General features: G+C 48.5%; 1 protein-coding gene across 2 annotated transcripts in view; it reads right to left on the bottom strand.

The window, feature by feature from the left end:
- The window catches only part of EPHB1 (EPH receptor B1), a 426,979-nt gene that overhangs the window by 128,005 nt on the left and 274,108 nt on the right, over window positions 1-24,866 (bottom strand). For both annotated transcript variants that reach the window (XR_003518576.2, XM_027586952.2), the window contains exon 4: window positions 10,983-11,138. Coding sequence is in view for 1 of the 2 variants with exons in the window: in XM_027586952.2 (XP_027442753.1) it covers window positions 10,983-11,138 (156 nt within the window). In the remaining variant the exon portion in view is untranslated. The remainder of the gene's footprint in view (window positions 1-10,982; window positions 11,139-24,866) is intronic.

Raw genomic sequence — 24,866 nt, 5'->3', positions numbered from 1 at the left:
ACATTTTCCCTGAGCACGGGCTCGGACACCGGCCTTCCCTCGCAAGGAGAGTGAGTTCTCACCTCACACACTGTTCCCCCTTTGCTGGCCAGCAGACTGCGTGCTCTTTGCGGGCACTGAGCGGCCCTCCATCTGTGCTCGCTGAGCACTGTCAGGGCTTGGCAGCGACCACAGTGTCCCACTGCCCATGGCCCACCTGTCCCACCCAACCGCCCACCTTCTGCATACGTCAGGCCCAGCACAGCCAGCCTATACCAAGCTTCCTCTCGCTACGCAGACACCATGAAGGCCTCACTCCAGACGGCACAATCGAACATCCCTTGTCCCCATTTCCAAGGTGAAAAAAGCAAAGAGGTGACCCAGAGGAGCGGCTCAAAAGGCCACCTTGGGCGTCTCTTGCAAGTCTGAGCCCACGGCCATGCAGAGGGCAGCACACCGCTACCACCACGGCCCTGAGCTTCTCTCTACAGAACGGGGTGGGAGGACAGAGGGACCTTTGTGTCCAGGCAGCCTCTGGCCCTCCGCCCTTAGCCTCTGAGACAAGCCACTCTCCTTGATGTGACTTTAGAATCAGAGCACTCTTGATTGAGGGCCATGGAGATGGCCTCTGGCACTGGCCCTTCCAAAGCTGACTTCAGACTGCAGCCTGCTCTTTCCATGCAGAGTCATCCATGATAATTTATCCACTAGGGAGTCCAGCCTTTAAGCCCCCAGCCAACCCCATGTCATAATAGTTCTCAGGTGTCTGGCTCTGACGGGGCACTTCCCAGCCAATTGTGTGGTAAGTTTCTCAGAAGACGACACACAGTTTCAAAAACAAATCACTACAAAATGCTGGCATCCCAGTCCTATGCCACATACAATTCAGAGAGCACGGACCATACCCCAACTGACTATGAGACCCGTTTTTGTTCCTTTCACCCACCGTCCCACACGATTCGGAAGCCCTCTTGGCAGGCATCATGAGCATCACTTTCGTACACTTGTGGTTAAGGGGAGATCTCTAATTACTCAGGTGGCTTTTGTTCTCTGGACAATGTTCATATACCTCCACACTAAGTTGAAAGTGGCTTCCCTCTAAATCTTTGATGACAGGTAAAGACACCTGGTGTCCTGGTCTTTGTCACACACAAGCGATGCCACGGTGATGTATGTGGGTCTCTGGTTCTGGCTTCCTTGTCACATTCACATATATTACTAAACCAGGAAATCTGGAAGGTCACAGTTCCAGTTTGGGAAAGGACTGGCTGATACCAAGTTTCTAATATGGCAACTGGAGGGTCAGGGAATGAAAGGGGGCGGCTAGAGCCAGGGACCACACTTCTCCCTTGCCCATTATGGAGTTGAGGGTAGATTCCGAACCCAACTCTCAGACAGAGTCAGTGGTCAGTAGCAAGGGGGTGAGATGGGGCGATATGGGTTCCAGGGCTGACACCTTGAAAGGTGACCCTAGAGACAACAGTGGCCAGAAGTCTAGGAGTGAGATGCATCCCAGACCCCACTTATGAGACTTGGGCTTGGCTCTGACTTGGTGTCAGAAGTGGATCAGGGTCTGATACTGAGTTACATGGATGAAAGAGGGAAGACTAGAGGAAATCAGGAGGCCACCTGGGGAGCGCCTGTGAGGAGCTGGGGACCAATGTGGTCTGCACAAATGATATACAGATTTGTGATCACATTATGATGGGGTAGAGACAGAGGGTGATGGTATCATAATTCAGCCCATCTAGGATGGCCCTCCAGGAGTATTCGGTCTAAAATGTCCATTTCCCCCACACTTTTATTCTGTTCTTATTTTGGACTACGCAATTTAGACATGACCCAGACTCCCCTCTTGTCTTTTCATAGCAACCAAAACAAGGACAATCATTTACTGAGCACCTACCACATGTCTGACACTGAGTTAGGTATTTTACATATATTATCACAGTGGAGACAATAACAAATAATATCTTCATTTGATGGAAAAGAAATGGAGGTTCAGAGAGTTTTGGTAATCTACCCAAGGCCACACTGCAAGGGAAGGGTGGAGCCAAGAGTCTACCCTGGTCTATCTGCTTCCAATAGTGGGGCTCTTACCACTTGACTGTGTTGGGCACCTACTGTGTCGGAGAGGATAAAAAAAAATCGGATCAGCAGGTCAAAGAGCTTCCCGTCCAGTAGACAGAGAGAACCCTATGCGTGAATAGCTCTAAGCAGTGTAGAATATTCAAGAGTGTGCAAAGCAAGGCATCTTCCTTCCTTCATGGGGATGAGGTGAGATGGTGGCAGAAGACCAAGGATGAAGAGCCACCTATTTCTGATTGTCTTCTCCCCTGAGGCGGAAGACTGGAGCTGGGAAGATTTAAGAACCAGGAGCTGAAGCTCCCATCAAGTTCCACCATGCATCCCAGACCAGTTCTGCCCGGACCAGAGCTTGCAAATTTGGCATCACAGTCATTGCTCGAAGTCCGCCAAGAAGCATCCATGACACCACAGGGTCCTAGAGCCACAGGGCATGCAGCTTTGTTCTGCATTTTCAAAAAAGAGAAGAGAGCAGATTAAATTAATACATTTTACCACAATCCCCTCCTCCTTCTGAAACTGCATGGTTAAAGCAGTGCTTTGTGAGCCTCACGCAAAGAGTGATAAGAACCAGCATGTATCTCTAAGTATAAGTCAGGCCAAATGACATTGTTTCTTTTTCCAAATGTTTATGAGCCTGCAGAGAACAAGAGTACAGAGACCATGCCTAGGTTTCCACAAGGGTAACCGGAAAAAGTACACAAATCCTTGTGTCCCAAAGGGGGAAATGTTAGCTAAATGATAATGCCACTGCTTGGGTTTTAGCTGCTTTGAAAATAACATCAAAGTAGGGTAAGTGACTCTAATAATAGTCATAAAATAAAATAGCTTATTTTCATTGGGTGTTTCTTGTATGCCAAACTGCATTCTAAATAGTATTATGACATGTAATATACCTCTGACAAAACGGTGAGGCAGACACCAATACTCTACCCATTTTATGGATGAGAAAATGAAGACATAGAGATGCCATGTCACTTGCCCCACGTCACACAGCTGGCAAATAGCAAAGTAGGACTTGAACCCAGGCACAAACTCCAGAGCCCACACTCCTGACAATTATGCTAATACTTCTCATTTGAAAGATAACAAAAGTCAATAATCAAAATAATCTTGACTTGAAAGAGCCCTATGCAGAGGTCCACAAGACAAAATTTCTGAAGTCACATTCATCAGCACAGAAAAAAAAAAAAGACCTAAATGGGGAGCATTTCCTGAAGGCACAAATGAAACCACTGGACGTGTGGTGGCCACATGTCTGGTGGGAGCCAGGGCATGAGGACTGCACCCCGGTAAACAGTCAACAGTATCCCAGGTACAGGAGAAGATCCATCACATTTCCACCGAAACGTGCTCTCAGGTGAGAGTTCCATGGCTCGTTCTGGCTACCACACCACATCTTGAGAGCTTTCTGGATAAACATGAGAGATTCAGAAGAGGCCAGCTAGGACGGTGCAGTTCGGGACATCATGTATTGTGGGGAACAGAGAACGTAACAGGTGTTTAGGCTAAAGTAGGTGATTCAGGAAGGATGAGGAAGTTGTCCTTAAATACTGCAGCTGCTGCCTGCAAAAACTTGGTCCTCAGTGGTGGACCCACGGTGAGGAGGTGAGGAAGGCAGGCCCCAACCCAGGGACCAGAAGGCCCCTCAGTGATGGATGATGGCTGCCTGGCAATGGAGCAGAACTGTCTTGCAAAATCTATCAGCTGTCTGTCATCACAAAATTCAGGTTGTTGGAGAGAGGGGTTGACACTGAGGACGGATTTGGGTGGCAAGACCTTGAAGGCGGCTCCGAATGTTAACAGTCTGTGACTCCAAATGCCCTCATGATGAAAAGCCCACAACAGAAACGTACCATGTCCCTGGCTGTCAGCTTAAAACTTTGAGTTTTCTGATGCCTCCTGAGGGTTAGACCCACTCGAGTCAACAACTGTGAAAGGAAATTGTAGATGATAGAAGTGTGGAAGTGTGTTTATACAGGCAGCGCTGACTCTTCTGGAAATGGCAGTGACAGTTATAAATAGCTTTCAGCTGGCTGTAACGGTCCCTCAAATTTGCACCCGGGTGGATGAACCAGCCAAATCCAGGCACCTGGCAGGGTAGGTTGCCCTATGACTCTTGTTCATCTATGACCCTTGTCAGAATTTTATCTCAAGGAAAACACAGTCTACCTCCCTCACAAAAACACAAATGATGTATCTTCATGGGCCACATGAATCATGTATCAGAGTAAAATCAAGCAGTGCTTTACCTCCAGAATGGGATACACGGTGTATCTCTTCCTAAAGCCCTGGTCGGCAATGGGTAAAGCAGTCCTCTTTCAATACATTGCAACTCCTAGATTTATAGAGGTTGACACTTTTAAAGATCATCCCCAAAGTGGGCATGCAGACAAGCAAGCAGTCCCCAGTTGATGAGACTGGATCCCTGTCTCATGAGGTGTGTCTGTGATCCAGGGGAGGGGGGGAGCCTCCCTGCCCTTTTGGTCTGCAGTGGCAGCCCCAAAGGTTTCTTTGTGGCCTAGTTCCTGCCGGGTGGGGTGGAAGACCAGCTGAGTAATGAGCCCATCACTCATATATATATTCTCTCCCTGCCCAACCCTCTGAGCTCAGGTGAATGATCCCCACCATTCACTTTCCTTTTGCCTCAGTTTCTCTCTCAGCCTTCCCTGAGCGTGATCTAATCAGGCCATGCTCCCTGACCTCCACCGTCTTCCGGTTTCCCATCATTGCCCAGAGCCCCAGCTAATGTTGTGCCCGGGAGGTCTCTACAATGTTCTAACCACCCAAAAGTGAGAATGATGCAGGGATGGGTGGGGGAGTTCTGAGAACTAGTGAGACTCTCCTTTGAAACACAGAGCACTAATGCACACTCACACACTCACACTCATTCCCACCCCACCCCTGCTCTTCCACACGCAGGTATTTGCAGTCTCTGTCTCTCTTTCTCCAGCCTGATACACAGGGCACTAACGGGGAGGGGAAGGCACTGTGGTTCCAGTCTGCAGAAATTCACTTGATGGCCTTTCTCCCCCAGGAGCCATAAAGCAGAGGACAGAGAAACTCAACCTAATTCTAAACCAATGTTCTCAAAATTTAGCATGCTTCAGAATCACCTAGAGGGCTTGTTAAAACTAAGATCACTACCTTCCCCCACCCAACTCCCTGAGTTTCTCATTCAGTAGGTCTAGGGAGGGGCTGAGAAATTGTATCTCCAACCAGTTCCCAGGTGATGTTGAGGCTGCTTGCCCAAGGACTGCATTTAAACACCACCTGCAGTAAAGAAAAAACCAGCACAGGAGATCTTGGGGACCGTGGCCCCGCAGGACTCAAGACTGGTGGGAGAAGGTTTATGAGCCTCTGTCCTTACAGACTTTTCACGATGCCCTGAAGGTCATCAAGCCTGGCTGCAGAGGACTTTCTTCTTTTCCTGTCATCCCAAGGCTCTTCCCACTCTCCAGGGCCTGGCACCCTCCTCCAATCCATCCAGCCTGCTGGGGAAGACCACAGTCTGGGCAATGCCACACTCCTGGGCAGTCCATCCAAGAAGCATAAGCTCTGTGTCACAGGGACCACCCTGCTGCCCTGAGATGGTTGGGATGAAAGAGAGGAGTACTTTAAAGGATGAAGCAGGAGCGTAAGAAAGGGAAAATGGAGTGTGCAGAGATTGGGGAGGGAAGAATGGATTCCTATCCTTCTCTAGGGGTGGTCAATTCAAGAGTGAAAGCAAATCATCACCATTACTGTGGCCATCGGCAGCAACCGCCTAAGAGCTACCAAATTTGAGCTCTCACTGCGTGTGAGTTCCTGGCATCGGAGGCAGACAGACCTGAGCTTTCAACCCGGGGCTCCCCTGACATCCGTCATGTAATTCTCACAAGCTCCTGATGTGAGTTCCATCCTGCCTGGTTCTACACATGAGAAGCTCCTGCTCGCACCGGCTGGGCACCAGGGCAAACTGCCAGGATCCACACCCAGAGCCCCTAATTCACCACTCAGCTTCCTGCCTCTGCGTGAGTCAGGAGGGTCGGGGAGTCCCCAGGGGACCCCAGAGGGCTCACATGAGGGGACGGCAGAAGGTTCCAGAGGATAAGACAATGATCTCTGAAGCCCCTTCATTACATTTCAATTGATCAAAACTGCTGCGGGAAACCCACTGCATTTGAAGAAGAAATAAAGAAACAAGACAAGCACTAGCTTGTCTCTGTGATCCATCAAAGTTTCTTCCATGTGGGTGACAGAAAAAGGGTTTTGTGGTCAGAAATGTAACAAGGAAATTATTTTTACACCAGTCCTTCTGCATAGTTTTTCACAGACAGCAATTTTATAAGGCATAATTACTATTTTCACCTGCCTCATAAATTCCTCCTTTCCATTTCGTACCCCAGTAAACTAGAAATTATTTAAAACGGAAGATGTGCATTTTGGTGCTTGGCTTCACACTGCCGTGCAGCTTGTCCCACACTCCTGGCGGCCCCCTCTCTCCACCAACCCTGTCACACAGGCCGAGCCGTCAGACTCTCCTGTGAAAAGAAGCATGTCTGACCCTGAGGAGGGGAACGAGCTCCTGCTCCCCGAGGACTGAAAGCCAGTCTTGCTGGCCACCGCTGCTGCCCAGCTTCCCGGCCCCTGGGGAGCAGCTGGAGTCTGGGATGCTCGGGCTGCACCTCCTTCCTCCTTCCACAGTGCGTCCGGTCCCAGTGGCTACTGCCTCTTTGTTTGTTTCTTTTATTTTTTAAGATTTTATTTATTCATTTGAGACACAAAGATACAGAGAGAGAGAGAGAGCATGAGTAGGGGGAGAGGCAGAGGGAACGGGCTCACTCCCACTGAGCCAGGAGCCCGATGTGGGGCTCTATCCCAGGACCCTGGGATCATGACCTGAGCCGAAGGCAGATGCTTAACCATCTGAGCCACCCAGGCACCCCACACCTCTTTGTTTCCATCAGGCCAGGATGCCTGTGTGGTCTGGGGCCACACCATGGATTCTGCTAGGATGCCCAGGGGAGGTGTCCACCTGGACTCTCCATGAGAATGTCACTTTTATTTTTAGAGCTCCAACATCCTCTCATGCTGGAAGCTTCCATATCTGTTGTAATCTTCACACTTTCCAGGGATGTAACCAAAGCAAATTCTAACATCGATTGAGAGTTTACTATGAACCAGGCATTGGGCCAAAGACTCTATAAAACTATTTTGCTTAATCCTGGCAGAGGTGTGAGGATGATGGAGAAGGAAGAAGGGAGGTGTGTGCCCTGAGAGCAGTATCAGGAACATCACCACGCTGAGGCACAGGGCCCATTACTCAGAGTTCATACCAGTCCCTGTGACACTGCCTTGGGGTTCACCTAAATCCCTTCTGAGTCCATGAAGCTCATCAAGAACAATGCTGGACACACAGGGCTGCTGCCAAGGACTCTCAGAGGTCAAGGGGGTCCTGCGCTTTCCCAGGAAAATAAGAAGAAAATGAAGAAATGCCCACACAAGGCTACACAAGCCATCAGGCACTCTAAATGTTTAGATTAATTGAGAATAAATTAACACTATAAAACTACTATGAATATATATGTGCTGGTCCCAGGAGACTAACAGGATTCATTAAAAATACTAATTTTACTGCACTATAGATATTTTAGCTTTGTAAAAGAACACATTTTAAATCATGGGATTCCTTATAAAATCTTCAATATTGTCAGGGAATGAGTATGACTGATGATATAATCTTCTTTAAAGATGATGGCAATGGGCCAAGCCTGAGGTCCTTCCAGACTTCAAGGCCTGGGCTCTTAGACATTCCCAACACCCACCTAGACATTGCAGAAGCCCACTGAAGGATGGAGCTCCCCCTTACCTGGGTCTTCCCTGTGCCCCGCTGGGCCACAATGGCTTCCTGGCTGGCTGGCTGGAGAACCTCACTTGCAAAGTAAACAGATACCTGTGCCCTCCCCACCCCAAACACTGTCTCCCAGGCTGGGCTGGGCCCACGTCTGGCTGCCTTGCTCCACCTGAGGAACTAGTCGGGGACACCAAAGCTATAGTGCAAGGCCATGCCTGGCCTCAAAAGCTCCAGATATGCTCCTTGTATCTGAAAAAGTATTTACTGCGGTGATGTGCGATGCCTTTTTTTTTTTTTAAGATTTTACTTATTTGACAGAGAGATAGAGAGAGCACAAGTAGGCAGAGTGGCAGGCAGAGGCAGAGGGAGAAGCAGACTCCCCGCTGAGTGGGGAGCCTGACGCGGGACTCGATCCCAGGACCCTGGGATCATGACCTGAGCCGAAGGCAGATGCTTAACTGACTGAGCCACCCAGGCGCCCGTGATGTGCGATGCCTTTTTAAGAGAACAGATGGCACCTCCAATTAGAATGCTTTAAAAGGAAACCCTAATGAGATTATAAAAGCCAACAAATTGACTTTTTCATACAGTACTTCCCTGGCACACAATAAATCAAATATATAATGAGGCTCAATAAAATAATAGGTTTATTTACACTCATTTTGCCTTCTATTGTGTTGCAGCCCAGCCTGGCCTCTGGGTCCCTCATCAAGTGCTTGCCCCTGCAGGCCAGGACCAGGGGCTAGAAAATGCATCTACGAGCTGTTCTGGGGCCTGACCACACAGATAAGTGTGGCTTTGATTTGGCAATTTCCTGTCTGCCCCTAGTGTTCTATATCTGGGGTCATAAGAGCACAGAACCATGGAAAGGGTGTGGGGACACATTCAGGCAAGTCTAGCACTCATCCCCACTCTGGACAAGGTGGGGAGATTTTAGTGGGGCCACACGGGGCAAGGAAGGTGTGCTTACCCCCACAGGTAAATGGACCATAGATGGGAGAGAAAACCTGTGAGGTGTGATTTTCATGAGGTGAACTTGAGATATGGGCAGGCGGAGCAGAATGAAGTTCTGCAATGTGCAGACTGAAAGCTTTGGGACATTGGTATTTATTCCAGGAATTGGTCCTATTGGTTCAGGTGCATCAGGTTAGATGGCTGGAAGATAAGGCTTGAAAGATGGACGGGAGAGGTGCTGTACAGCCAGGAAGACAGCTCACATTGGCATTCTGAGTGTTTAGTTATTGGCCTACCATCCGTGTAGGTGATCTTAGGCAGGACTGGGCGAATTTACAGGGCGTGTCTGTTGAAGTGGGAAGCTGGGGGCCCAGACTTCTATTTGAATGATTAATCTTGCAGAGGCAGCCCGGGCAGTGAGACAGAGTTCATGGCATAAGAGAATGGGAATGGTTTTAGGAGGGAAGCTGTGAGACCCTGGGAGTATGCTTTGGCACTTGTGGAGACTAGTCTTTCATATGGACATCCAGGCAGCAGTGATTCAGCTTCGAAAGAAGCACATTAAACAATGCTTCACATGCTCACAGAGACCCACAGGAGAACCTCAGAAATCATTGGGCTGATACCACCACAGGAAGACAGGGACTCCAGTCAGCAGAAATGGAATAATTTCTGTTCATCTCAAGCACCAGAGAGGAAGGTCTGGGGAAAATCCGTTTACAAGAGGATGAGCTTTTCCTCAGTTCAAATCTAGAAACATTGATCGATTTCAGAACCTTGACCTAGAAGACACTCATTCCTCTTCTTTCCCCAGCAAAGGTTACATACACTGAAAGGCCAGAATTAAGATATTCTTCTATTCAGAGCTGAGTCATTTTTTCTGTCCATCAAACTGCAAGTGTGTATGAAACATACCCTCTGTGTCCTTCTATCCTGGGGGTGGGAGGAAGGGATTTGGTTCAAAGAGGTGAAGGGAAGTCTGGGGAGTCAGGCAACAGCATCTAATGCAGAAGAAAGTTGTAGCATAACTAGAGGCTGACCTGGAACACTGACTTCCAAATACGATGAGAATACTAAAAAAAAAAAAAAAAAAAAAAAAAAAATCATCCCTGTTTCAGGGCTACAACACTTAGGAGAGTGGGAACAAGTTCTCTAAAGCACTGTGCAGGAAGAGTTAGTGCTTTTTATCTCCCCATGATTGTGGGGAAGAAGAGTGGGACAAAATTCTCCCCTCTTCTCTCCCTGACTCTCACCCAGGGAATGGAGTTTCCCCCATCCACTTTTGGCAAGATGACTGCCCTTTCCTCCACAACAGAGAATGGGAGAGTGGTGAAGCTGATGCCTTAGCCCCAAACCCTAGAATTTCTGCCTCAGATATGCATGCTGTGGCCAGAATTCTGGTCTTATCATTTGGCAGGGGCAAAGGTGCTGCACTCTACTGGACACTGTAAGGGCACTGGAATTATTACAAAATAATTGAGCAATTAATAAAATTATTAGACTCTGAGAAGAGCCTGGACACTGAGATACAGGAAGTGCAGTGAAGATAGAGAATACTGTCAGCTGTCAGGACCAAGGGGGCTTCTTGGAGGAGGTGATTAGGAATTGTTGCAATAGCCTAGTGGATCTTGATTTTGCACTCAAGAACTCTCGAAGCTGTCATTTTTAACATCTGGTGGGCAGAAGTTGTCTTGTTTCAGTGGGAGGAACACTCTCCCATTTTTTAAAAGATTTTATTTATTTATTTGACAGAGAGAGCACAAGCTGGGGGAGGAGAAGAGGGAGAGGGGGAAGCAAGCTCCCCAGTGAGCAGGGAGCCTGATGCTGGGCTCGATCCTAGGACCCTGGGATCAAGACCTGAGCCGAAGGCAGACGCCCAGCCAACTGAGCCACCCAGGCGCCCCAACACTTTGTCATTTGAGAGAAGGAGGTAAGAAGGAACATAGTAATCTTAACCTTGTGCTGTTAAGCAGAAGGGTTCTGCGTGCCCCGCCCAGGAGCTGTCCGCTTCAGCACCACAAACAGCATTTCTGTTTTGTACAGCAATCTGGTGTTTGTCTCCCCTGCCCACCACTTGCACTCTCAGGAAACCAAACTCCACAGCCCAGAGTCCTTACTAGACACTTACTAGTGCATGCCACTTCTGGGGGGTCAAAATCCGCTCGGTAATAGCCGGTCCGACAGGTACAGATGGGAGACGCCTCTGAAGGGGATCTGCTGTTGGAGGGGCAGTGGGAGCACCCCTCAGCTTCCTGGCTGGCCTTGAACATCCCGGCGGGGCAGGCTGGAACACAAAGAGACCATCTGAGAATTAATGGAAGAGTGGCAATCAGAATCCCTTCCTTGGATATAGAAAATGAAAGATCCTGCCCCCTTGAAAAGGACATTGAGATACCTCCTTGCACAAAGTGAGCATTTCAGATTGAGGAAACCCCTATTTAACACTTCCAATTCTTTAAACATCCTTAGTGAAATATACCTTCCATGGTACCGATGGCCTCTTTCACTTGAACAATATGAATAATGATTCTTCCCTTTCAGGTGTGTCGAGAGATTTAATTGAGAAAATGAATCTAATGTGTGGCTCAGTGTCTGGGACATAAGTGCTTTATAAATGGTTATTCCCTCCCTCTTCCACCTGGTTAACAGCCAGGGCCTTACCCTGAACCACTCATTGAAAAAAAAAATCTCTCCTAATATCCTCGGATGGGGAGGGTTCCTGGCTTATAATATGGACAGGATGCATGGTTCTTAAATGTCATGTTGCAACACATATGAGGGTCACCATAAGCTGTGTTAACAAGCACTTGTTATGAATGATGGTAAAGAACTGAAATTCATGAGTGATTCTTTAAAAAGAAATAAAAGTGATTTCAAGGTTACTGGCTTAACAACATCATTCTCCCTTAATTGCATTTTGAAATGCTTCGGAGGGTATGGCAAAAAAAAAAAAAAAAAAAAAAAGAAAGAAAGAAAGAAAGAAAAGAAAGGATGGCTTTGCAGGTAGTGCACCAGGGAATGTGTCATGCACTTGGTGTCATCTATCATGTATATGGCAGTGGAGAAGGTTGGGGATGCCTTGGACAGCCCAATGCCCACTAGAGGTAACCTCAGACATGAGGCATATTTTCTTAGTTCTCTGTGTGGTCAGCCTATGAGGAGCCATGCCCCAAAAAGTCTAGCTTCAGGCCATCCCTGAGGCTTTCACCATGCTTCATCTACAGAGACCTTCTACTCCAGACATCTGGTGTCCTCCTTGCAGGTTCCTCAAAAGACTTCTCCTGCCCGCCCTACTTCTCTGAGGCCCTTCCACACCATCACAGCTCTGGACTCTTCTTGTCCCTGGGAAATCTGCTCTGACTCAGCCTCCTTGGAGACAGAGTAAAACTTACCGCATGGTTAACTTATTTCACTTTTCATTGATTCATTCAACAAACATTTATTGTGACTCTTCTGAGAATCTGACCCAGAGAATTTAGAGAACAGAGCCTGCCCTCAAGGAGCTCTTGATCTAGTGTAGTCATACAATTATAATACAATGTGATTGTTGCTGTAACAGAAGTACCATTATAATGGCTTTTACTTACACAGAGCTCATCTTATCGAATATATTGTTCCCTCCGGAAAGTACAGAATGTTCTTTAATAATAGCAGTAGCCACCATTTGTTAAACATTCTTGTTAAGTGCCTTGCATGCATTACTCTATGGGGTAGCTATTATTATATCTATTTTGTTCATGAACAAATTGGGACACCGAAAGGTTAAAAAAGTTGCCCAGAATCACACAGTGGGAGAAATGATAGTGATGACATACATATAAACTATTTGAAAAATACCCACAGCTTTTCTACTGAGACAAGGAAGGACTATTTCCTGTGTTGGGAGTTTTCTCAGCCCTTTGCTCACTTGAAGTGAAGTACAGGGTTTCCGTTACTCTGGAAATGCCCTGGGGCAGGAGCTCATCTCCGATGCAAGATAATTTCTGAAATGGAATGCTCTGGGATGGCATAACCCAAGAGTGTTCCATGGAGTCCATGTTCTTTGGGTTGTTAACGCCTGTCACTTACAAAAGTGTTCTGTGGCCAGATATTTTGAAAATGTGTATTGAAAAAGTTAATCTCATTTTTCATTACAGAATTTCTCAGAACTTCCAAAAAATGGAATATAGAATGCTGTTTTCTCACCAAGATGCCCAATTTTGTAGAGCATCCCCTGAAATTCAAGTTCCATGGAACACACTAGCATAAATGTTGTCTAGATGATCCAATAAGGTTCTTAAAGATCTCTGGTTGTAACCTACGTAGAAAGGGGCCACTTGCTGACCCACCTCAGCACATTCAAAAGAAAATTCTCAGCAGAAAGAAAAAATTACATTTTTACTAAAGACTCAACAAATTAAATATCAGCAGCGTCCCTGAGTGGCAAACCTAAAGTAATCTAGAATCTGGCTTACTGATCTGTCTTTCCAAGCCCACTCAGTAAAGTCTCTCTCTTTCTTTCTCCTCTTCCCTTTCTTCTTTCCACATCTCTTCCTTGTCTCCCATGGGAAGCATTGGACCGTTTCCATTACAAACCACCCAGCATTGCTGGGCCATTCAGTTTTGGAGCTAAAGAACACAGAGAAATCCCAGGCCTGTGTTGCCCAAACACAGCAGAAGCCCTTTCCTTGGAGAGGAGGGAGGAGAGAGTGGTGAATCACATGCATTCATTGGGTCCTCTGTTATGCTGTAATTTCCTTAATGTATCAGTCCAAGAGGAACAAGGTGTTTTCACTTTCTTTCCAGCATTTAAAAGCCTACTTGCCTTACATTTAATAAGTTAACAGCATAAACAATCATCCTGATACCCACAAGTAGCAGAGGATTTAGGAAGTGCCCTCCTTTGAGATTTCTGATGGGGGAAGTTCAGAACTGGGTCCCCTGAAGTCTCTAGATGCTACAGAGTCCCCAAGGACAGGAAATGAAGGAAAAAGCAGGTCCACGATGAACTTCAGGGAAAGAAGGTCAAAGGGTGGGGAGAGAGGTCCCAGGAGGGGTTGTGACTCCATGCTTTCCAGGACAGTGAACACTGGGCAGTGATCAGACAGTCCTGGGTCCCATTCCTGGCTCTGCTGGTTCCTAGCTGGGTGATCACTGGAAGGTTATGTAATGCCTCAGAGCCTCAACCTGCTCATCTGTAAAAAGGATCTATAAAAAAGAAACACACAGTTCTCACAACTCCCACAGGCCATTAGAATTTAATAAACTCAAATATGAAAATGTACCTAGCATTAATAAATGCTAAATAATGCTAATTTCTCTCTACTTCTGCTTACCCACTCCCTGTTGAAAAACAAGTTTTCTTTGCAGGAACTTTCAGAATTCAGGGTCAGAATAGAAGTTTAGAGTCCCAAAGCAGGCATATCAATCTTGGAACCAGGTGAAGAATGTGCTTCTGCACAGACTATTTCTGTTTTGTATAATGGTGAATAATTGTATCTGTAAAATATATTTTACATGTAATTATAAAATGAATGAATCTCCCTAATAATCAGATGCCATAAGTTAACATTTTAATAAAACCTGTGTCTAGGCATCCCCTAATTTATAAAGAAGCAACATTTCTAGGTTCAGTTATTAAACTTTTAGGTTGTAACTTGTAAGCACACTTGAGCTATATTTTCTCATAGAATGAATGCTTTAAATAATGGTTAAAGTGCTAGGCTAGCCCACAAAGCCTTTTTAATTCATCTTGTATCAGACACCACTAACAAGAAATAGAACTTAACAACATTGTTATTTTACTAGAAATTTAACGTAGAAAAATAAATAAGAAAATTATGCTGCCCCTTGAGAAAATGCAGCTTTAATTAGAGGTGATACATGGAGCTTCTGGGGAGATTGTAACAAAGAGTATTTAGGCCAAGGGAAACAAAAGCAAGCCCAGGTAAGTCACGGGAGTAGGTAAAGCCCCTGGGAGTAACACAGTGAAGAATGGCAAGCACTCTGACAGCCTGTAGCCGGCATACTTGCCTAAAGGCTCTACAGTTCCACAAAAATAATAATACCGTGATCGATTAACCAAGCACATCGCCAGACTTTCAAGTCATTTCAAGGTAGATAACACGGTTCTTAGCTTTAATATCGTTAAAGCAAAACTCAGGGTTTTTATATCTCTTGATAGAAAAGTATGGTCAGCACTCTCACTACAGCTATGAATGAACCCCTCATTCAGCAAATGTTTACCGAAGATCTGCCTGGAGCCAGGTACCTTGCTTAGGAGGCCAGAGCAGAGGGCAGGAGGTGGGGGGCAGGCGCTGGGAAGCACCCTTCCAGGTAGGGGAGGCAGACAATGGAAATGAAAGCGGATTCCCGCAGGGCATGATCTGTGTGAGCCTTGTGTGTACACAGGCTGGGGGCGGGATGTGCATCATGACAAGGATCCGGAATTATGAGATGAGGACCATGAGCAGCACTTTCTTGTGGCAACTAGGAGGCAAGTCTCAGGAGAGGCAAAGACAAAGCAAGAAGGGAAGAGGCGGAAGGACAGGAGAGGCAGGAAAGGAAATGAGGTCAGAGAGTGCCCAGCCCAGCCCGGATGTCAGGATCTCAGCCGGAAGGGTCTCATTTCTACTCCAGGAGGCGGATGGGAAGAGAAGAGCTGCCTGCGCCTGGCTGTGTATTGGCATAAGACCTTTGTCAGTGAGAAATCTGTAAGCAGGAGGGCTGTACGGTTCTGTCCCTCACAGAGCCCAGAGCACTTTGTTTCTGTAAGAAAAGGGGGTTTGCTTTCCTCCATTGCAAGTGATCACAGTTCAGACAGGTGACAAATGGAGGTTTTGGGTGACACCTCCCCACACAGGCCTCTTTCCCCACCCCCAACTCTGGCAGAGAGGAAGAGACAGGACCTGCGTTCCAGGTCCCTAAGCATGTGCATATTTGCCATTGTCCAGGCAAAACACACAGCCTATCTCCCCTTTCAAGTGACAAGGGACCGGTACACATGACCTCTAGCTGATATCCGAAGGTCACCTTGAAACGCCCACCCAACTTCTCAGAGCCTCAACCATGTAACAAATGATCTGGTGCTTACAATGCTCTGGACAACCCCCCTCCCCTCCCGCCCCTGCGCCCAGGCTTCCAGGGACACTAAATCCATCACCTACAGTACTATTACTTTATAAAGAAACAGATTAAGTGTCTCATAAACAGTGCAGTGATTGAGATAATGGAAAGCGCCTCTCGTCCCCATCTGCAGCATCAGGTTATGAAGCATTTCCAAGCAGCCAGGAAAAGGAAATTAATAGAAGCAAGAGGGAATAACCACGTTTATGCAATTTCCTCAGGAGATAGTGGACCATCTAATCTTTATTGGGGCCCTTTAACCTGTCACTCAGCACTCACCGGAGGCTCTTTAACTCTCATGATTTCCCCCCGATATCCAAGGAAGATAAAATGAAAACCTCCAAACATTATTTTATAATTTTCGTACGTGGAGGGTGCGCATTGCCTCTGCCCCTCCCCCATCCAGTGAAGCCTCAAAAAAGAACATTTTTATGCAGCAGAAATGTGGGAGGGCTTAACTATTCCCGGTGCCTGGTCCAGGGGGTCACAGCTACTCTGCAGGAAGGAAATCTCTCCTTGCATTTTAAATGTGATTCTTCCCTTCACCGCCGCCTTCTGTCCTTGCTTTCTTTTTAATAATCTGATTACTTCTCCTGATCTAATTTTTTTCCCCGAATGAGTTTGCAAAGGTTCATGCCAATGAATATTCATCCCCTGCTTAAGAACCTGGTGCCTTTTTTCTCAAAGGCAGGTGCAGCTCAGCAGCTGGCTCAGGAGGCCTGCCCGCCTCGAGGGGCGACAGTGAGCTGGGCCAGGCACTCACTCCTGGTCAGGAAGAGAGGCTCAGAGCCCTTAGCTGAGCTCTCTGCTCCCAAAACTTCCCTTTCATCTCCACACTCTGCTCCTGCTCTGTAAGAAAAGCAGAAGTGCCCTCCCCTCTCCCCGTGGGCAGCTGCTGAGCACTACGGGAAGGGCGTGGTGGTGGCAGATGGGGAGGGACACAGCGGTTCCTGTAGTACATGCACATAGCTCTGCACACAGCTCTTCCCAGAGGTCTTGTGGCCCCATGTGGAGCCTGGTATTTGGACTCATCCCTGTGGCCGACTGTCTCCCACACCTTCACGTTATTGGTGGCCGACACCATGGGTGACTGACTATGGAACTCCAGGCATGAAGCTCCATGGAAGGAAGGTGGCCCTGGAGCCCTGTGCTGAGATTCCCCTGTCCACTCTTAACCAGCAGTCTTTGCTTCTCCCAGAAATGGATCTCCCTGAACAACCCCAGGACATCCCAGTGGGGGCTCAGCTGAGCAGGGCAGGTCAGAGTAGGCTGTTTACCGAGAAAACCCCTACAGCAGCAGTGGAGGTGCCCCGGGCCGGAGGTCTTAAGGAGAGTGAAGGGGAGCTAGGAAGGCTGCCTGCAGAAGGTAGACATGCAGAGGCCTTGAAGGACAGGTAACAGCTGATGCAGAAATGAGAATGTGGGGCAAAGGGAAAAGAATGTGCCAAGACAGAGAGAGCAGGGCTCTGGCTTGCCTAGGGAAACTTTGGGTGATCCTTTGGGTGGTTTTAGGAATGCAAAGCATTTAAAGGGGCCACGCAGGAGGCGGGCTGGGGGCACTTTCACTTCTCTGCCCACCTGCACAAATGAAGCCAAATGGGTCTGCAGTTTCTGGCTCTCTGGGCCAGGTGCCAGCTGTAATGGCCTGTGCAGAGGGGATACTTAGCTGTGTCACACACTTGTATCACTCTTGGTGACACTTGCTGAAATTGATGAATGCTGTGGGCACCACGACACAGACAAGACTGTAACTTCCCATGCTATTAAGCTGCTCAGACGGCAGCAGCAGCAGCGAGCCTAGAATGCATCAATCAGCATGGAAGCAGGTAAAAAGGCAGGGTGGGGACGGAGGCCTTTGCCTTGGTGGAATGGGAATGGGAAGATCACGGAACAGGACTGAAGGATGACAAACAGAAGAGCAGCGTCCCAATGGGGAGGGGCCGGCACTTAGGTCCTTATCAGTGATGGCAGCCAGGCACAGCGCAGCCAAGGCCAGGTCCAGACGTCGGAGGCTATTTGGGCCTCAGAGCTTCATCCTACAGTCTAAGCGCAAGGTCAGTGTGGCTAGAGAGTGGGGTAGCCACAGGGAAAACCCAGGTGTTTCCTGATGATCTAGGCCAGTGATTCTCCACCTGTGGTCTCCAGGCCAACGGCAACAGCATCCCCTGGGAACTTGCAGAAATGCAGAGTCTCAGACCCCAGTTGGAACCTACTGAACCAGAAAGTCTAGGGTCGGGTTCAGGGATGTGAGCATTAGCAAACCCTCCAGGAGACTCTGATGCAGTTCCACGCTGAGACCCACCGCTCTAGACCACCCGGTAGAGTAAAAACATCATGGCCTTGAGGTCTGAGAAAATGGCCACGTAACTGGTTGTGTGATCTTAAGCAAGCTACTTAACCCTCTGAATCTCAGCCCCCTCCTCTGTAAAACAGGATCCTAGGGTAACTTCCTTCTCACGGCTTTGTGAAGATCCGTGTACTGTACACAAACTTTCTGGAATGTAGCATCTCCTCAGTAAATAGCAGATGGATGTTTTCTATGAGAAGCCACGCTGAATTCCAAGTATTTAAGTCGACCACTTACCATGGAGCTGTGCTGGGCACCAGGCTACACCAAGAGATAAAACACACCAAGGTCCCTCCCTGATGGAGTTGACATCCTGGTGGAGGAAGGCAGACTCTAAACTAGAAATTCCCATGGTGGGTATCAGGGTGGGGAGGCCAGAGCAGGAACCTAACCCCATCTGGGATGGTCTCAGGCAAGTAGCATCCAAGACATGAAGAAATTAGAGCCGTACAGATTGGCAGAGGTAAGATGGGGAGGTGATGGGAGGCAGAGAACCCTCCCCATGGAAAGAGCGGCATGTACAAAGACCCAGGAGCAGGACTGTGGCTCAATCCAGAAACTGAGAGCAGCATTTCCGTGGCCAGGCAGAGGACACACTTGGGATGGGCAGGGCTCAGGTGTCAAGGAAGAGGCTGTCTGGAGAGGGAGCCTGAGTTCATGTCATCAAGCCTCTGGGCCTTATTATCATTATTAGGTCCATGGAAGACAGTGATGGGCCTAAAACTGGGGAGAAAGACAGTCAGGTTTTTGTTTCTGAAAGATCACACTGGCTGCTGGGAAGAGAAAGGACAAGAGGGGTGGGGACAGTTAGGGGGAGACACAGGAGCCCAGGAAGAGTGATAATTATCAGGGTAGTGGGAACAGAGAAGAGTAGAGGGATTCGAGAGTCCTCGGGGAGGAGGACCTGGTGACTCACTGGGATCACTCACTCATTCAGCAGATAAGCACTGAATCCCTACTGGTGCCAGAAAGCCCACCCTCCACATTTCGTTCGCTTGAGTTGGACATTTTCCTCTTTCTAGAGTTCTCTTTTAAACATCCAGTGCCCTGGCCATGTGTCTCCTGTCTATGACTTTGAGGTGGTTGGGAATGACATTAGGGAGGAGCCCAGAGCAGGGAAGGCAGGGTGAGGGCTCACTCCAAAACCAGAATTGGTTTGGCTCCTCTGGGAGCTGGTTGTGACTCTTCCCCAAGTGTGTGACTGCTCCCCAAGTCTGTCTGTCCTCTAACTGCCAGCCTGCAAACAGGGCTCAAGCAGCCCCTGCACCACGGAGGGGATGCATCAGTCTTCAGACTCAGGAATCCTCAGCCAGCAGAGCCTCCGGGACTTGGTGATAGGACAGGGAGGGGCCGCTAGCTGGAGACCCAGCCCTGCATCTACTTCATTTCTCTGGACCCTGAAGGTGCAGCACTACCTGAGCCCCTCCTCTACAGGCCACCTGGATAGCCAGTAGCTGCTCAAAGCGCCTGGTTGCTTCCTAAAGCCTTAGCCCAACAGAGCCTTTCCCTTTGATATGTGAGTCTCATTCATTCCACACAATGCATTTGGGGACACTTTCCTTGTCCCTCAGAGATGGGAGTCACTTTCCTTACATCAGGGAGAGAACAGGGTTATTGTTGAGGAGTGGGGGCAGATGTGCAGGGGATTAGAGGTGGGAGGGAACCTGGAGGAGCCCCCAGTCCAGAGGCAGCAAATGTCCAGATGGGGATGGAATTCTCAAAGTGTTGGGCTCCAAGGGCAGGAGAAGAGACAGTGTCATAGCCAGGTGGTGAAAGAAGTGGGTGAGCCAGTGCTGGGGGCCAAGGCAGGGTGGGAAGTGGGGGGGGTCTATCCTTTAGAAAAGAGCAGAAGCACCCTGCCAGCAGCCAGGATAGATTTCTTTAAGGGATTATGGCCTCCCCATTTCCCTCTCCATCCCCAGGGAGACATTCACAGGGCCCCTGGGACCCAATGAACAGGAAGGTGAGGGTCAGCTCACTTCGGCCACTCCAAGGGGCCCCAAGGTCGTCTCTCCTGATTGGGCCCATTGGGCCACCAGGGCTGCCAGGCCTAGGTTTCCACTTTTACACCAGGGGGGTGAGCAGGGAATCCCCAGATGTCCCCTCCCCAGGCCCTGTCTCCATCCGCGTCAGAGCTTGGCTGCCAAAGTTCTAAAAACACCATCAATCTGGTAGCTCTGGGCAGCAGGCTAGGGGGACATATGCCTGCAGTCAGGCGGCTTCCCACATTTTCCGACTTAAGTGTTTACCCTTTGAGAAAAACCTATTTTTAAGTACTTCCCCTGACACAGACCTTGATGGATTCCCTTAAAAAAATAATTTATAACCAAGTTCTTAAGATAAACGAAGGTGACTTCTCACCATGTTTCTCTAGGCTGGACAATGATGAGAAGCCACCCAGGCCTCCTCACTCTTTCCTGTGGGCCAGGGGCATGGGCTGGCCACCTGCACACACACAGATGGCTAGGTCTGGTGAGTCACCACACCCAGAAAAATAGCACTGCTTTCCTCTGCTCTCTCTGCTTTTCACAGAGTGAATACAGAAAAAAAAAAAAAAAAAAAAAAGAAAGAAAGAAAGAAAGAAAAGAAAAGAGAAAGAAAGAAAGAAAAAAAAAAAAAGCCAACCATGTTCAGATGCATCACACAAATATCATTTCCCCTCCAAAACCTGACAAAGCAAATAGTACTCTTCTTTCAGGGATAGCTTGTTATTGTTTTTCCCTTTCCAAGTCTCCTGACCCTGGGGCTTTGGCAAGTCCACAAATCACAGGTAGCCAGAGCGGGGAAAGACCTTGGAAATACCCTCGAATACGGTTAGCCAGCTCGGCTACAGTCACTACCTCCTGGCCGCCCATGGCCGACATCACTAATCAATCATGGCTCTCACGTCCGTTCCACCCAGACCAGAGCTCCGAATCTTTAACACAATGCCCCAGGAAGCTGCTCCCCATGGATCAAAGATGGCACATCCCATACCTATGATGGGGAAACTAAGGCCCAGGGAAGGCAGTGAATGACTTGGTTAAAGGTGTACGGTCAGCAGGGGAGGCAGATCAAGCCACAGTGTCTGCTCCGCCTGCCCACGTGGCCCACTCATCAGAATGAGCTTGCTGCCGCTCTGCGGGGCTCACCCCCATCCCTGCCCCCACCGCCCTCGACTCCTTCTCCTTCTCATCTGTGAGGTCAGCCCCACAGCACAGCCTCCTCTCTGGCTGGGATGCCAGGGCACCTCATTATTCTCTCCATGTGCATCCGGGGAAGAGCGGCATTATGTTTAAGTAAGTGTAGCTAAGAGGTGCCGCATCTCAAGAGAAGGTCAAGTGCTGCATATGTATAATATAAGATTAAGATTTTCCCCTTCTGTGGTGTACTTGATAAAATAATTTTGCCGTGACCTTTACAGAAACCCAGGAGTAGAAATGGGCGCAGCGGAATTTCTAGCTTCTCCCCAGGTCACAAAGTCATAAACACATAAATTTGTAACGATATTACACACCATTCAAGTGGGACAAGTGAGCCAAAGAAATGATTTTTATTTTACGGTAATGATGGAGCAAAAAAGCTTTGAGGCTGAAATGCTCAAGCTGTATTACCAGAGCTGTTTGACAGATAAAAGGGAGGAGTCCTTCCTCCACACAGCCTTGGCCTTGCCTGTCAGCTAAGGAGTGGGGCCTGGGCCTCCCAGCAGAAGGTCAGAGAAAGGTGGCCTGTCCAAGGTCACAGAGGAATCACAGATGGGTCTAACCGGTCCTGCCACACCCCTGCCAGGAAGGCGTGTTCCGCCCCCATCTCAGCACCTCAACTGCAGGGACGGTGGAAGGAGCCCTTTGCGAGTCCCAGAGTCGACTCTGGAAAAGTGAAACAACCATGCGTCATATAATCAATACTGAAATAATAAGGTTATACTCATCCCCGAAGATTCTCCAAGTAGGAGTGAAGGTGACAAGGCACAACAGCTCCATGACATTTATCCAAAGGGCTGAAGGCAGACAAATTTGGCAGAATCTATTTTGTCTGTCTCATGGCTTTTGCTCTGGAACCTCACCCAATCTGCAGGAGCTTCTGAACAGAGAAACGGGGTTCACGGGTTCTAGAACAGGGATGATGCCCTCCTCCTGAGCAGCTGAGCAGGGCCCGCACTAGGAGACCGGGAGCAGCCTTGTGGCTGCCACAATCGCAGTGGCTGGGAGAGGGCACCTGCTGCAGGGGGGAGGCAGGAGAGCATGGGATAGTTGTGTTCTCCAGAGTGACCATTTATTCCCAGGTGCTGAGAGGTAATTTCCAGAATGCTCTGTGTCCTCCCTATTTGCAGTTCTTGGATAAACATTAGCATTACGAACTGCCTTCAGGTCTGTCAGTTAAACATGATTAAGGGAGAAGCTTGCAGCAAAGATTCAGAGGTGTTAAGGGTGCACTTAGCACTTAGATCTCAATGTGCACTTATGGGAAGAGCCATTCAACTGAAGGCCCCCCATCAGGGAGGGCCGAGGGAAGGAGCAGCAGGTGTGGACCCAAGCAGGGGTCAGGGGGAGGAGTGGGGGCAAGTGGGGGCAGGTCCTGCTGAGCAACTTGGGAAGGGCCTTCCCCAAAGGGAGCAAGCCGAAGGGATGACAAGAGCCTAGATGGACAGGAGCCCACTACCCTGGCTGCCTGTAGTGGAAGGGGCCTGCTCTTCCCTTGCCCACCCTCCACCCCCAGGCCTCTGAGTCAGGCCAGTAAAGCTCTTTTATTAAATGAGAGACTAGCGTGTCCTGCAGAGCACAGGATAGGGTGGGTTGTTGGGCCAGCTCACTCCCACCCTCTGCACCCTTTGAATGTGAGGTCTATGGGCTGGCAAGCTGACTACAACCCTGCTGAAATTGGATATAAAGTTGTGTTGATTTTAATAACAATAATGTTGTTAATAATAATAATAACCAGTATTTATTTTATTTATTTATTATTTATTTATTTTTAGAGCGAGCGAGAGCTTGCATGAGTACACGTGAGCAGGGGGGAGGGGCAGAGGGTGAGGGACAGAGAGAATCTCAAGCAGATACCACAGCAAGTGCGGAGCCCGACACGGGCTCGATCCCATGACCCTGAGATCACGACCTGAGCCAAAATCAAGAGTCGGATGCTCGACTCACTGAGCCACCCAGATGCCCTGATAACCATTATTTAAATAAGCATTTTTCGTGGGCCAGGTGCTCAGCATGACCTCATTTTATACTCATAACAGTCCTAAGAGACACATGCTACAATTATTCCCATTTTGCTCATTCAGAAACTGGGGCTCAAAATAAGGTCCACAGCTTGTCTGAGGTCCCCCAGTCAGTGGTGAAGCCAGGAATCGAACCCAGCCTGCCTGACTGACTCCAGAGACTTGAGAGCTCATTGGTTGGAGTGTTTCACAATCCAGTAAATTTCTTTGGAACCAGCAAAAGCTAGTGTGTATGGCGTTAAATCTAAACTATTTCAACACCACTCACGGAGACGAGAGTACCAGTTTTGGAGTTACGGGCAGCACTACTTATAGCTATAGGAACTGAGCACTGTCAGCTTTTTGAGTTCTGGTTTCCTCACCCGTAAAACGCAGTAACAATAGTCCTGGTCTCCCCGTTTCACCGGCAATGACATGGCTCCGAGAGGTAAAACAGCTCATGATTTTCACGGCTACTCCACGGCACAGGCAGGATTCAAAACCAGGTCTGCCCCGCTTCAAAGCCGATGCCCTTTGCAGTTATTTACTAAGGTGGGCTATTCACAGGGGTGGAGGCACTCTGTATTTATGGCCATGTGCTTTTGAGGTCCCAGAACACATTCAAGTGCACACGAGTCCGGATGAGAAGCTTGGGAAAGGGACAAGGGGATTTTGTTTCTGCTTACTGAAGGCACCTTGCCCTCCTTCCCCGACTTCCAAAGGGAGGGGGGAAAAAAACCACAAAAAAGTATGGTCTATGTCGTATGCTGGCTCTGAGACCTCTGACTCCCTGCCTGCCTGCATTCCCGACCAGGTGTAAAAAGGTGATGTATGGGTGTGGTCACTAGGTATTCTGCAGAGGCCAGCTCTGAAAGGCAGATTCATCTTCCCAGTGGCTTCCGGTGAGCAGAGGGAAATGAAAAGGCTGTAAACAGTGGGTTGGCTGCTTTTTCTGGAGGATGCTCGGGCAGCTCAGCAGCAGCATGTGGGTAAGTGGTCACTGACCCTAACTGCTCCTACCTAGAGTGCGTGCCAGTTTCTAAGTCGATAAGGTGTTGACGTGCCATATGGGCACCTCTAATTATTATTATAGTGGAAATATGCTAAAGGAGCCTATCGCCTTTATGCTCACTTCCCAGATAACTTCAGGGTGGGGTATGGGGACAGAAGTAGCCCGCCTGCTGTCCATCAGCATTAGGGGCCATGGAACAGTGAGTGCCAAGGAAACCCCATGCAATATAATCTGGATTTCATCATCATCAGGCTAATAATCATTATAATCCTATGAAACTTCATTACTGAATTCCCCCTTTACCATTTCCACACGTAACGCTCATTTGTTAATAACCAGGATAAAGGTCCATAAAACAATATTGCTC

Source organism: Zalophus californianus, chromosome 1 (genome assembly GCF_009762305.2).
Source record: "Zalophus californianus isolate mZalCal1 chromosome 1, mZalCal1.pri.v2, whole genome shotgun sequence".
Taxonomy (NCBI): Eukaryota; Metazoa; Chordata; class Mammalia; order Carnivora; family Otariidae; genus Zalophus; species Zalophus californianus.
The sequence above is the reverse complement of the archived record's forward strand: the minus strand, read 5'-3'. Positions and strand labels throughout refer to the sequence as shown.